Source organism: Crocodylus siamensis, chromosome 1 (genome assembly GCF_052110815.1).
Source record: "Crocodylus siamensis isolate JL-2025a chromosome 1, ASM5211081v1, whole genome shotgun sequence".
Lineage (NCBI taxonomy): Eukaryota > Metazoa > Chordata > Crocodylia > Crocodylidae > Crocodylus > Crocodylus siamensis.
In genome coordinates, this window is record NC_143395.1 from 256197131 (window position 1) to 256210043 (window position 12913).

The 12913-nt window shown below is 40.6% G+C and overlaps 1 protein-coding gene across 2 annotated transcripts in view; it reads left to right on the plus strand.

The window, feature by feature from the left end:
• The window catches only part of SH3BGR (SH3 domain binding glutamate rich protein), a 66990-nt gene extending 54290 nt beyond the window's left edge, over positions 1-12700 (plus strand). For both annotated transcript variants that reach the window (XM_090060903.1, XM_090060893.1), the window contains exons 5-8: positions 630-731; positions 8493-8522; positions 10625-10721; positions 12205-12700. In XM_090060903.1, the coding sequence (XP_089917029.1) occupies positions 630-731; positions 8493-8522; positions 10625-10681 (189 nt within the window). In that variant the 3' untranslated portion in view covers positions 10682-10721; positions 12205-12700. The remainder of the gene's footprint in view (positions 1-629; positions 732-8492; positions 8523-10624; positions 10722-12204) is intronic.
• Positions 12701-12913: the final 213 nt, after the last annotated feature.

Genomic DNA, 12913 nt, shown 5'->3' on the forward strand with positions numbered 1-12913 from the left:
TAGAAGGGCCTGCACAAGGTAATCTAGCCCAGCCCCTGATTAAGGCAGGGATCATCCCTGGCTAGACCATCTCAGCCAAGTGTCTGTCAAACCAGTTTGTTGGTAACCTTCTTGGTTAGGTTCTGTCTGTTGGACAGTTACTGTTAACCAATTTAAACTTCCATCACAAATTAAACCAGTACTAGTTGTGCTCTCAGTTACTTAGAAATAAATAGGTCAGATAGTCCAACATATGAATAAAGCAAGAAACTGCATGCTGATTATTTGATGATTTGAAACAGTGACTTTATGAGAGAGCATATAAACAATCAGTTTGTCCAGCAATTGTCTCTTCTTTTGTGTTTCCTGATAGGTTTAATTAGAAGGTGAATTTGGTGAAGTAAAAATATTTTGTGGAGATGTATCAGTTTGACATGGACACTGCTTGTGGCAGGCTCTTGATCCTGGGTTTTCCTGATCACAAGGCAGTGTCTCAAGCATTAGGCTTAACCTTCTGTTTTTATGAAAAGATTTGAAATATTTGTTTTGTCAGTTTACTGTGGAATGAAAACAGATTTTGAAACTTCAAATTATCATCTCCAGTCAGATCTATTCCTAATGTTAACAATGCAGTGTTTCTTTTTTGTCAGGAAGCTGAAAAATTGGAGGTAACTGAAGAAAATGAGGAACCTACAGAAGACAATGCAGATGCAGAGGTTCATGATACTGAGGCACCATTGGAAGAACAGGAGGTAAATTTCTCCTTTCTTTTTCTCTCTGTGACTTTAGAGGTTTAGCCCACAGCTAGACTGAGATCATGCAGTCCAAACATATGTATTGTTTAACTCTTCTCACTGTGTGGCTCTCTGTACATTGGGAAGAACTGATCCCCAAGTAAACCTGTCTCACTATTCATTGTCTTCATATTCATAATTACACATTTGAAATAAATATACAAGAAGAGAAGGTTTGTTTCAAGCCTGGAATAGCAATACTTGTCTTTTGTTCACAGCTTTTCCTTGCCTATGTTAGAGTGACAACTCATTGCCATTGCAATTTTACAAGCATTTGCAGTGTTTGTAAAATAATTTGTTGTTTGCACATTGTACAAACTATGCCTGTACCACTGTGAGCACGTTTCCTTGCAGAAAGACTTAACAATGTTTTCACCAGTTTGCTACATGGTAGGAGTTGCCCCAATCCTTTCAGGAGGAAAAACAGAAAAAAAAAAAAAAAAGAATGTCTTCAATGATTACACCAAAATTGCAGACATATATTTAATGTATCTTTTCACCTCCCAAAACAAATCTTATCTTTAACCTTAGTGACATTCCACTGGCCACTGCTTCTGTCTTGACCTACCAGTGGGTAAGCTTTGGGGACCTTTGCTACAACCATGGAAAGGAGGAACTAGTTGTTCTGATCTTTCCTGTCTTTGGAAAGACGAGTATCTTCTAGTCCTGGTCCGGGCAATTCCAATCTCAATCACAAGGCAAGAACCTGAGGGAAAAATTATTGGTAGAAAACAGAACAGGGAGCAGATTAGCTCATTAGTAGCACTGTGGTATGCAACAATAGAGGTGACTCATGCACCACGTGTCAGCTATGTGTATAGGTGTTGGCAGGGGGCAGATACCAGGGTTTGAGGCACAGATATAAACTGCAGAATGCTACTATTGTTCTTTCTGCCTCTATCACAATGCTCATGTATGTGAACACACACAAGCAGAAGTGAGAACCAGTAGTGTAAACAATTCTGGAAGAAGCCATTGGACTACTACAATTTACATAACAGCAAAACATTATTCACATTGTAGGATAAGTGGAAAAATTATTGCTTTAACGCTTTATGCTTATGCAAGTATGTACCTAGGAATTGAAACTCGGTTTCCAGTCCTGTGACATGAGAGTAGACAACCACAGACTAACGGCCGAAAAATCCCAAGGCCTGTGACCACAACAGAAGTGCTGAATTAGAAGATATCTGCACTGTAATGTGGCAGCTTGAATGCACCTGCGCAAGCGGAATTTTCCAATAACTTGTAACTAAGTATATAAGCAATGAAGAGCAAGCACTCAGGGTCGGTGCTGATCTGAGACTCATGACTCCAGGCCGACCTGCTTGCAAGCAATAAAGGCTTTGTCTCTGTGACTTGTGGTGTGACTCACTTCTGGGGATTGGATTGGAACTTAGCCTCCAGAAGCGCGAATGCCCCTTGTGCAATAACATCCTGCTCTAGCAGGGGTGTCAAACACACACCCTGTGGACTGGATCCATCCTGTAGAGCTGGGTCATTGATGGGGAGGAAGGGAAAGTGGGGGAGATAGCATCCTGTGGCTGTAGCCAAGCGCCCTGGCGAGAGCCCCATGGTGCCCAGTGCTGTGGCTTGTTTCAATGGGGCAGCTAAGTGCCCAGAATGCCAGACCTCTTCTCGCTGGGTCCCAGACCAGAAAGCAGGGGGAGAGGGGGCCTGAAGGCCTAATCAGGCTCACAAGGCCTGTCCCATACCATTCATCTGGCCTGTGGATCAATCCTGAAGCACTCATCTGACTTGCAGGGACAGATACTTTTGAGACCTTTGTACTATAGGTTACTGACTTCAGAGCACTACTCTGTGGATGGAAACATGCTGTCTATACTACTACCTTTCAGTGGTCATCAGACACAGCTACACTGAGGTGGAGTGCTTGCAGACCCATAATGGTAATCATGGTGCATATTATGGTCACATGTATAGGGAAGAAAATAATTTCTTCCTTCTTGGTTAGGTTTTTAAGTTACTGCCCTGTTTTCCAGCTGTCCTTGGGGAGTATGCACAGACTGACCTGAGGACAAAACATTGACACTTTGCATACTTTTGCCCCCACTGTTTTCCATGATGATAGTTTTTTGGGTTTTGGATTGCCTTTTCATTGCAGGTTTAGCCATTGTCTTGGGCCTGCTGTGGAATCAAACACAAAGTTGCAGGAACATCCAGCTGAACTAAGCCTGAGATATTTCACATCTTTCACTAGCAACATACTCTAAAGGCCAAGACAGAAGGGTTTTTTCCCCCCTATCTGGTTGCAAGATTTTCTTACTGGATATACACTGAAAGCTGCCTCCCATTCTCATCCTTAATGTATTCTACATCTTCAAGAGTGAGATGAATCCCCATGCAAAAGCTCCTCACAACGCTTAGGCAGGCCAGGCAAGGTTCTTTGTGTAGATGTGATATCTTTTATTAGACCAACTACATAGTTGGTAAAGAGTTCTTTGCAAGCTTTCAGGCACAAAGACCCTTCTTCAGGCATTGGGATATCCCAATATCACATCTACCCAAAGAACCTTGCATGCTTATGTCCTAAGACCAACATGGCTACAACCAAGAACCCCGTCACAACGCTTAGGCACCTATTAATGTTCCATTTAAACCCTCAAAATAGGGCCTTTGTAGCACATAGGTAATGTATAGCCCTTGTGCCAATCCCCAGCAGAGACTGAGTTTCATCCTGAAATTGTGGCCTGTTTTCTCTTTTTAAATTTGGCCAGCATGTGAAGGCCATGTAATAGTTCTTTCCTCAAGCCTTAGGGGAAACCCTGATTAAGGCTGCCATCAGTCCCTGGGCTGGATTGAATTACGTGCCCTTCTGGCTGGCATTCTATTCCAGTGTTTTTCAAATGAGGCCAGAGTGCTGGAACAAGTTGTTGAAGTCTTAAAATGTATTGGGCAGCTGTGTGTGAGAGCCTTTGTAATGACATAATGCAGTGTCATTCTGGTACAACAGACACCTTGCTGGTTTTCATTTCTTACAAATAGGTCTGAGTCTTAGATGGAAAAAATATTGTCTTTGGGACATCAGGGGAGGGAGAGTAATATGCTTAAAGTGAGCTTCTAGTGGCTACAGTGGTAAATAACTGATTTGTTTAAAGATTTTTTCCAGACATTATGTTTCACCTTCCTGCTCCAGCAACATTTAATTTTCTTTAAAGGGATACAAAGTAAATGAAAAAGTCTCCTAAAACCTCTTTATTGTAGTATGAAAATTCATCGGTGAACTTATATTAGCTCTTAGATAACACATTTTCTCTTTCTCCTACTTTTTTTTGGAAGCTAGAATAACAAACTGAAGAGAAGAAGGATGATGTCCTGGTTAGGGTGTGGTGCTAGGAAGCTCAGGAGACTAGTTCAATTCCCTGTTCTACAACAACCTTCTTGAAGGGCCTTGGGCAAGTCATTTAGGATTTGTGATGACAGATCCCAGTGAGGGCAAGACTAAGGATGTCCATTCTTGTCCCCAGACATGCTCCAGATCTGGAAATGTATCCATGAAACTGCTCCTGACTTGCCCCTCTGTGCCTGCTCTGTAGTCCTCAGTCTTTGGTAGGTCTGCAAGGGGTCACTGAGGACAAACCTTAGAATCACCATCACACTGTTGTGAGTTTGGAGCCCATCAGCAAAGTGCAAGCGGGCAAGGCAATTATTTTGAGCAGAGGGCTTCTTTCTGAGTTTTAGCAAGCCATCGAGGGCCGCATGACAGGCAGCTAGGGACAGATAAATATTAATTTTCTAAATTTTTTAGGGGCCTTGCGGGCCGGATAGAATGGCCTGGCAGGCCGCCTCCAGCCCCCGGGCCACGTTTTGCCCACTCCTATTCTATCCCATATTATCTACTGCTGCCACAGTGTAGACAAGTCCCTGTTAGTCTCTCTAACTCATTTTACTCATTTCCTTTTCTATACATTGGAGATATAATAGCCCTTCCATGCCTCGCCAGGGTAAAGTGAGGTTCAAAATATTAAAGACTAGAGGTGCCTAGGGAGGGCCACCTACATACAATAGACAGAATTTAGGATGAGTGTATATTATCAAAGTATCTAGTAGCATTGAACTGCTTTCAATATTGTTCTTTATCCCATTCATTGTACAGCCTAACACATTTTATTTGCTTATTTTACTGCATCTGGACTTTGAGCAAATGCTTTCACTGACCTGCCCACCCCAAGTTGTTTTTTTTCCTTTTAGTTAATTTAAAACCCACCAATGAGTATCATGTTCTGAAAGGGTGACCTTTTTATGAGTTCCCCCTGTAACTTGCAGCCATGAAGTTGCATCTTCTGAACTGTAGTTAGGTCCCACTGGAGTTTCAGTTTACCATGTTGATCAATTTCTGTATTTTCAGACCAAAATAACACCATTCCGGGGTTGGTCAATTTGCATTTCATTCCTAAACCAAGACACAGTGATGAACTTCATACTGACACCTTGAACCCATTCACTTCTTTGTTTCAAACCATATTAAAAATTAAAACCAACAAATATTATAATCCAGCCCATTTAATTTCTCTGCTGAATACATTAGAGGCTACAAGTCATGTGGAAACATTCCAGAATGGTCTTGGCTAGGTAAAGATCTCTTGATAGATGATTGAATAAGCTGTCACACTGTACCAATTATGTAGTTTTATGGAAGGACCCAGATTCTGGAAGACTCTTCTATAGCAACTACTTCCCCAGGAGGATCAGGAGCCAGAAGCCTATAGGGATAACTTCAGAACTTAGACCTCCCCTTCTGTTCATGGGTGGACATGCTGCTGACACTCCAGTCCCTCATTCCTCCCATGAGTAACAAGGACAACCGAGGATGAACAAGAGGCATAGCAGCAGACCCAAGCTTCTGGACAAAAAACACTTCACAATCTCAGCATCTGCCTCAGGCTTAGCAGGGTGTGACAGCCTTCCTGTACATGCTCCCTGCTGGTTCTGCTAAATGTCATTCTGGGCCATTGAGCCTGAACAATTCCAACCCCTCAGGGTGGCCACGAACAGCAATAGAAGGGAAACTTCTCATGTTGTGGAAATTCCCCATACTGCTGCAGCAGCAGGTAGAAGGAGAGGCCTTCATAGGCTTGGATTCCTACTGACATGAAAGAAGCTCTGCTTTTTGCATTATTTATGAATCCTACCATATCTTGTCTGTTGCCTTCTTCTCAAGTCTTCTGTCTTTCTTTTCTCCCTTCACTTCATCAATGTCATCCTTCCCATTCCCTTTTTTAAACTCACTTATTTTGACCCCACCTTCCATCATCGTTTTCATAGATTTCATAGACGTTAGGGATGGAAAGGACCTTGTGAGATCATCGGGTTCAGCCCTCTGCCAAAGGACAGGAAGTCAGCTAACCCCAGCAAGATAAGCATCTAAACACTTCTTGAATGTGTCCAGAGTAGGTGCTTGCACCACTTCTGGGGGTGTCTATTCCAGACTCTGGAGACTCAGCTGGTAAAGAAATTTTTTCTTATGTCCAGTCTAAAATGGTCTTCCAGCAGTTTGTGACTATTTGACCTTGTCTTCCCTTGGGGTGCCCTGGTGACCAGACATTCTCCCAGTTCCTGATGCATACCCATTATGGACTTATAGGCTGCCACCAAGAGAATAAACCATCCCCAGGGAATAAACAGTACTGACTATCAGCCTGACCATTTCACTTGGATGTGATATCTATTTTCCCCTATCTTTTGTCTATTTGTTAGTTGGCACTGGAAAAACTTCAGAGAAGACATTCTGACTTTCTATATTCATTTAGCACTGAGCTCCATGGCGCTCTGACCCTGATTCAGATCCCTTGGGGTAGATTTCTGTTCCCTTTTCTGCACCTAACTGGTCATTTGCCATCAGTCTGTCTGTCTGCTTTTGGCCCTGGCTGTGCTCTGTGGATGAGTAAGGGTGCACTCTACACACTGGGTGGGTATGTGCAGTGCACGTATACCTGAGTGCAAGTCCTGGAAAAATGAGAGAGAAGGTGCACCCTCCCATGTTTTAGTCCCAATAGTTGAATGTTTAGGGAACCCACCCAGGAAGCTACGAACTCAGGTCCTAGGCTCCCTCTTTTACCCCAAGTGGCTTTGAGCCTGCATCTCTCTCTGGTTTGACAGTACAGTGCTTTGATCCTTACATACAGGTCCAGCATTATCCAGACTGATTTTCAGTGCACTTGAGACTCAGCCAGCATGGCACTGGATCAAATGGTCAGACAGCAGTAGTGCAGAAGTTTTTGCCCTGCTGGTGCAAGAGTCCAGTGTCAGCTCAGCTCCCTTCTAGGTAGCAGCAGCCATCTCACTGAAGCACACAACCTCTTGTTTGCTCTGCTCCTCAAATCCCCACATATCTTTTGCTCTCTTGGCTGCCCAGAGAGCCAGGTTCAGAAGGAATGCTGAAGAGAGGTCTGGGTAATGCCTGATCTGTGGTGTGGTGTGTAGAGTGCAGTGCTGGGAACTCAGCAATGCAGGTTCAAACTTGCTTTAGCAAGAGGGACCTAGAATCTGGCTTTCCTGCCTCCTGGGCATGTGTGGTAAACACTCAGGTATTGGACCTAAAACACAGGATCCTTCTAGTTCTGAGTGGCTATATTTTTATGACTTTGGCACATGTCCACAATGGACATGTGAACATGGTTAAGTACCTGCCTGGCCAGTGTGTAGCATACTGTGCATACTCAGTCTACACGTGCATGTTTACATATCCATAGTGTAGGGAAAGCAGAATCGCAATCTGTGTATAAGTGCTAAAAATAATTTCATTTAGATTTACAAAGGGAAACAGAATTCTTCCCTAGATGCTTCTGTGTTGTGTTTTCATAATTTGCCTGGTTCAATTTTAATTTTAGACTTCAGTCTTAGATTCAGACCAGTTTCTAATCCAGGTTGGGTAGGCTACATAGTCAGGGCCAAGCTAATTTAGAACTATGTTAAAAAATATAGTTTTAATCTTGGTCCCTGCCTTCCTCACTATATATAGACTCCTTCACTGGGGTTTCTTTCCCCAAATAAGACACTTTACATGTGCTCATAGCTGTTGATTGGATCATCTGCACACTACCTTTCCAATAGTCCTCTTCCCTCCTATCTTCCTACTTCTTGTTCATAATACCCCTTTCCTCCAATAAACGCTTGACTATTTTACAGCAAATTATATTTAAAGTTTTTAATCTCTCTTGCCCTTTTTTTATCACTTATCCTTACTTTACCATCTAATTTGCATTACTTTTTTATTCTCTTAAACCAACATGTGGGAAAGTGAACCTAAAACCCATCAGGAATATTTTGAATGCAGGTTTTTTTCCCCCTCTTGGTGATGGACAAATAGTCTTACCATGACTGATACCACTTTGATTTTGTAATGCAGGCAATTGGGTAATATATATCTATATCTATAGATATATCTATCTAGATATATATCAACCCCCAATGTTTGCTTGTAAACTTAATAGATTTAACTGGAAGTCATTGAAAGTTAAAAGATTCAGGACCCTATAATTATAATTTTGTAGTCATTTTTTGAAAGAAGAATCATAGTTTATATGTGTTGTATGAGAAATCTCTAAGGAAACAATACTTCAAAATATAGCTCAGTATTCTACATAATAGCTTTAAATTTAAGTTGGTCTCAATCTCACCTGTATTTTACCTGTATGACCTCTGACATTCTTTCTTTGAAGTACCATTTTAAATCTCTCTTTATTTCCTTTTATGTAGGAAGAAAAGGAGGAACATACAGTGACAGAGGTACAGTAAAGTATTTTGACACTGTCTTCACCTGTTATGCATATACAATTCTCATACTTTTTCCTCTAGTTCCTAAAGCAGAAGCTAGCAAATTCTAGCCAATCTCTTTAACATTTCCCAGTTATAAACTTAATAAACTGGTTAGGGACTACCATATTTTGTTTCATAGAACACATCCTATTTTTTTGCCAAAAATCAGCTGCTGGAAATTGGGGTGCGCAAGTGAGGAAATACGGTTATAGCCCTTCCTGTTTCTGCCGGGGAAAGCAAAATTAAGGCTGCACAAGCTCCTCAGTGAGCAGCACAATGAGCATGTCATTCCAAATCTATCTACTCTTAAATCTATGACAGAACAGAATATTATGTTGGATGGCTCTTGCCATAGCTATGTCAGACAGACATAACCTCCACCTCCCTTCCTTCCGGTCCTTCTATTCTATGGTTCTATGGATGGTTACTGCACTGCGTGCACAGACTATGAGTAGATTATGCTGCTATATTACTGTAGCAGCATGCTACACCAAGGAAGCACACTGCTGACGATCACATGTAGACACATATAATCGCAACACTGCTGTAGTGTGCCATACGGTGATGTAGCACAATGCTAAGTCGCCATAGGGTGACGTGTAGATGCGCCCTTTGTTATCTACTTTTATGAGCCAATGTCTAGAACTGTAAAGACTCTGTCACTGGTTTCCATCTCTGCCCTTAAGAAAAGTTACTTTCTCTTAGAGAAAAGAGAAGGAATATGTATTCATCTTTTGCTGTGGTAATGCTGCTTAGACACCCCCATAAGTTCTGTTACTGCACATTTCCAAACATTCTTCTATCACAGGAATTTTATAAAAGTATCTATAGTTGACATTGCAAATTTAACAGACTTGAATTTCAAATTCAGATCAGAAAAATATAGAAAAATGAGACTTGTTTTCTTGGATTGTTTTCAAGAGCACTAACCAAAAAAATTCTTCTCAAACCAAGACTTTGAAAGATACAATGCAAGATTAAATTTTAACATTAACTTTTCTGTTTATATCAGAGGGAAGTTCATATTGACTATATAAAGTCTGATTCTGTATGACCAGTCTGGTCCCTTAATACAAACACCTATTTTGAAAAATTATTTTATAAGATTGTCACTATAATCAACAGGGCCACTCCCAACTGCACTCAGAATTTATTTTGTGACTCAAACACATTTTTTACTATTTCTGTTATCAGTGCAGAATCAGTACAGATCTGAAAGACAAACTGGGTTCTATTTACATCCTAAACACAATTTCCAACTGGAGAAATTGCTGAATCTTTCATTGTTAGCTGTGCAGGAAGGCTCTCCTTTGATTTTAACAATCCAGACAATGTAGGCATGTCTGTTAAAAATAAAACTTCTTTTACTTGTAAAAGGAGTGGAAGTCACTGAAAGACAAAAAACATAGAACCCTACAAAGCCCGTTTCAAAGTAGAACTGCTCTATAATATTTCCCTAAATATATCTTAGAGGAGAGAGTTAACACAGGCTATACCATTTGGAATAAGTAATGACAGCTTTCAGAGAATAAGTTTTTGGGCTGTTTGACAGTTCTTATTAGGCCAGGACTTTTCTTTTTCACTTTTGAAATTCCTTCTTTCTACTAAATCAAAAAGAGTGCTTTGGAAATAAAAACCATGGTTTGTCACCCGCCCTGAGTAATATCAGGTTGTGCAGTAGCCTACTTCTTGGGCATGGATTTCACAATGCAGGTTTTGAGTTGCTGCTACAGAAGATTATCTGATTCAGAATGTCAGATGCTCCATAATATATGCATACATTTGTATCCAAATTCCAATCTTTCACATCTATTTACTGCTCAGTTGTATATATTTTCTCCCTTTTCTGAAAAAGGATTTTTTATATTCCAACACTTGCCTGTCAATGCCATTAGGTTAATGCTTTGCATGTAAAAAAACCTGCATGAAACTCATCTGTTCTATTTTTGTTTTATGCACTAATAAAAGTGTCATTGGCTAGAACATAACACAGTGGCAAGTATAGGGATCTGTATTTCAAGACAGTTTTCTTTCAACTCTGATCAACTACTATATCCTTATTCTGTAATAAGGAACAGGAGGAAGAGGCAGAGGAGGAGGAGGAGGAAGAGGAGGAAGAAGAATCTTAGTACTTTTTTACAACCCATTGTTCTTGAAAAAGTTTTTCAGGTAATTATTAAGGCAGCTGGTGATTTTGAAGTTCTTAAGAAACATCATCAACTTGGAAAAAAAATGAGATTTTGTTTGAACCTTTTTAGCTATGTTTTTGTTACAAGCAACACCCAAGATGCTAGACTTGCAAGAAATTACAGAAAAAGATTGTTTTCCCCAGGTTGTTTACTTTATCTATTTGACAACACTGTATATACAATCAGATGGTTTTCCCTGTGGTCTGTAGGTCTTTCAGACAGCTAAGAAGTATGAGAAAAAGGTACATATTTTAAAGGGAAAGGTGATTGTTAAACTGCAAAAACAGTTGGGGGGGTCTTAGGGCAGGTGTAGTACCTGAAACTTTGAACTTAGAACTCTGTTTTTATGGTTGATTTTAAAGTAACAGTACACTTGTAAATCAAACATGTAGTAGGTTTTATATATATTTTTGTATGGGAGCAGGGTATTTATCTAAGTATCAGTTCTTCCACGAATGCCTCCTCTGTACATAAAGAAACTATAGAAGGGCCATGTGGGGTTTCCATACTTACTATATTTGAGATAAATGTTTTCCTTTTTACTATTTGTTAGGGCATCAGCAGTCTATTGCTGTCATCATAGGGGTCCTGTAACCATAACTCCTGTTTCTGCTTTGTCCTTTGTTGCCCCAGGAAATCAGTTGTAGTGCATCTAGTGGTCTCCCTCCAACTGTTGAGGGAGGCTTGTAATTCTAAGTGGGACTAGAGCCACTGTCATAGCTCAACAGATAGGCCTAACTGGAAGGGCACAAGGGTGACAGAAAGTGTAGACATATGTACATTTGGAATAATTTCAAAAGGGGAACTGTTTAAAAGAGCAGCAGAGGCGATGTAATTGTTATGTATGAACAAGCAGAGGAGGATTCAAATGCAGCAAAACTTTAACCTGAATGCATCAACATGGACTTGATGATCTTCCAAGGTCCCTTCCAGCCCTAATGTCTAATATCTATGAAAACACTGAGTTGGAGAGATTCTCCTGCTTTTGAAACCTTCTCGGCTCATTCAAACATAACAATTAGAATATAACAGCTTTTGAATAATTTCCCCCCTGAAGCTGCTCCAAATGAATGTGTATTAAAAGAGAGATTTCTTGACATGGCCAATCTTAGTTAGGAACAAGGAAGTTAGAGTTTCAAGCAGATTTTCCTCTGAGAGGATAGGGGTCTACTTCTCCGAAGTAAAGGCAGAACTTGACTCTGAACTTGTGTTGAAGTTAACAGAACCACAGCTTCTTCAACGTCAGGGATTACAGTTTTGGATCTCAGCAGAATCAGTGGTCCTAGTGTGTAGGCCCAATGCCTCCATACAGATCGGCAGACCTGCCTTCTTTTTTCCATCTGCATTCCAGTTTGGGTTCCTCTTCTGCTTGGGTTTGAAAACAGCTTAAAATTGTTTACCGCTTCAGTGTGTGAAGTTCTGCAGAAGTGCTAATGGTAATTATTTCCTTTTTCTCTCTTCAGGAAGCATACGCCTATGCAGCAGCACCACAGAAATTAAAACTGTCACCTCCCTCTCAAACCACCACTTTGTTCATACCGACATAGGTATGGACATATAAATATGTATCACCCCACAAGACACCACTCTGCCCTAGATATGATCTTTATATATATATTTGGTATTCTAGTCTTGTGTTGAAGTGGGTCTTTTTAATTCTGGCTGATGAGATCTCAGACTGGGCTTTATGTGTTCCAACAGTACTGTCTATGTCTAAGTTTAGATTGTAAGCTCCTTGGGGCAGGGATGTGTCTTTCCACATGTTTGTACATTGCTGAGCACATTGTTAGTTCTCAGCCAACATTAGTAGTCATGCACCAAAATCGTATTTGGAGGTAAAGAACTACAGCACTGAAGGCTCCAAAAAAACTCCCTGTAGACAACTACGTGTTGTCTGGCCTTTGCAACTGAATGTGATTTACACTGTACAGCAGTTTAAATAAACATTTTTATGTCAGACCTTTTCTTTCTGCAGGGAAGCATTCATTTAGCCATAATAAATTATTGTCTGTGTACAGTTAAGTTGCCATTCTAATTCTGTTTGTAGTCAACCTGGCGCTAAATTCACAAATGGGACTTAAATGAGGAAGTCCCACAGACTCCTTAGTTCAACATTTACTTACCAGTGACATTCATAAAACCCTTCCCACCAGCATGTAAGTACCTATATTC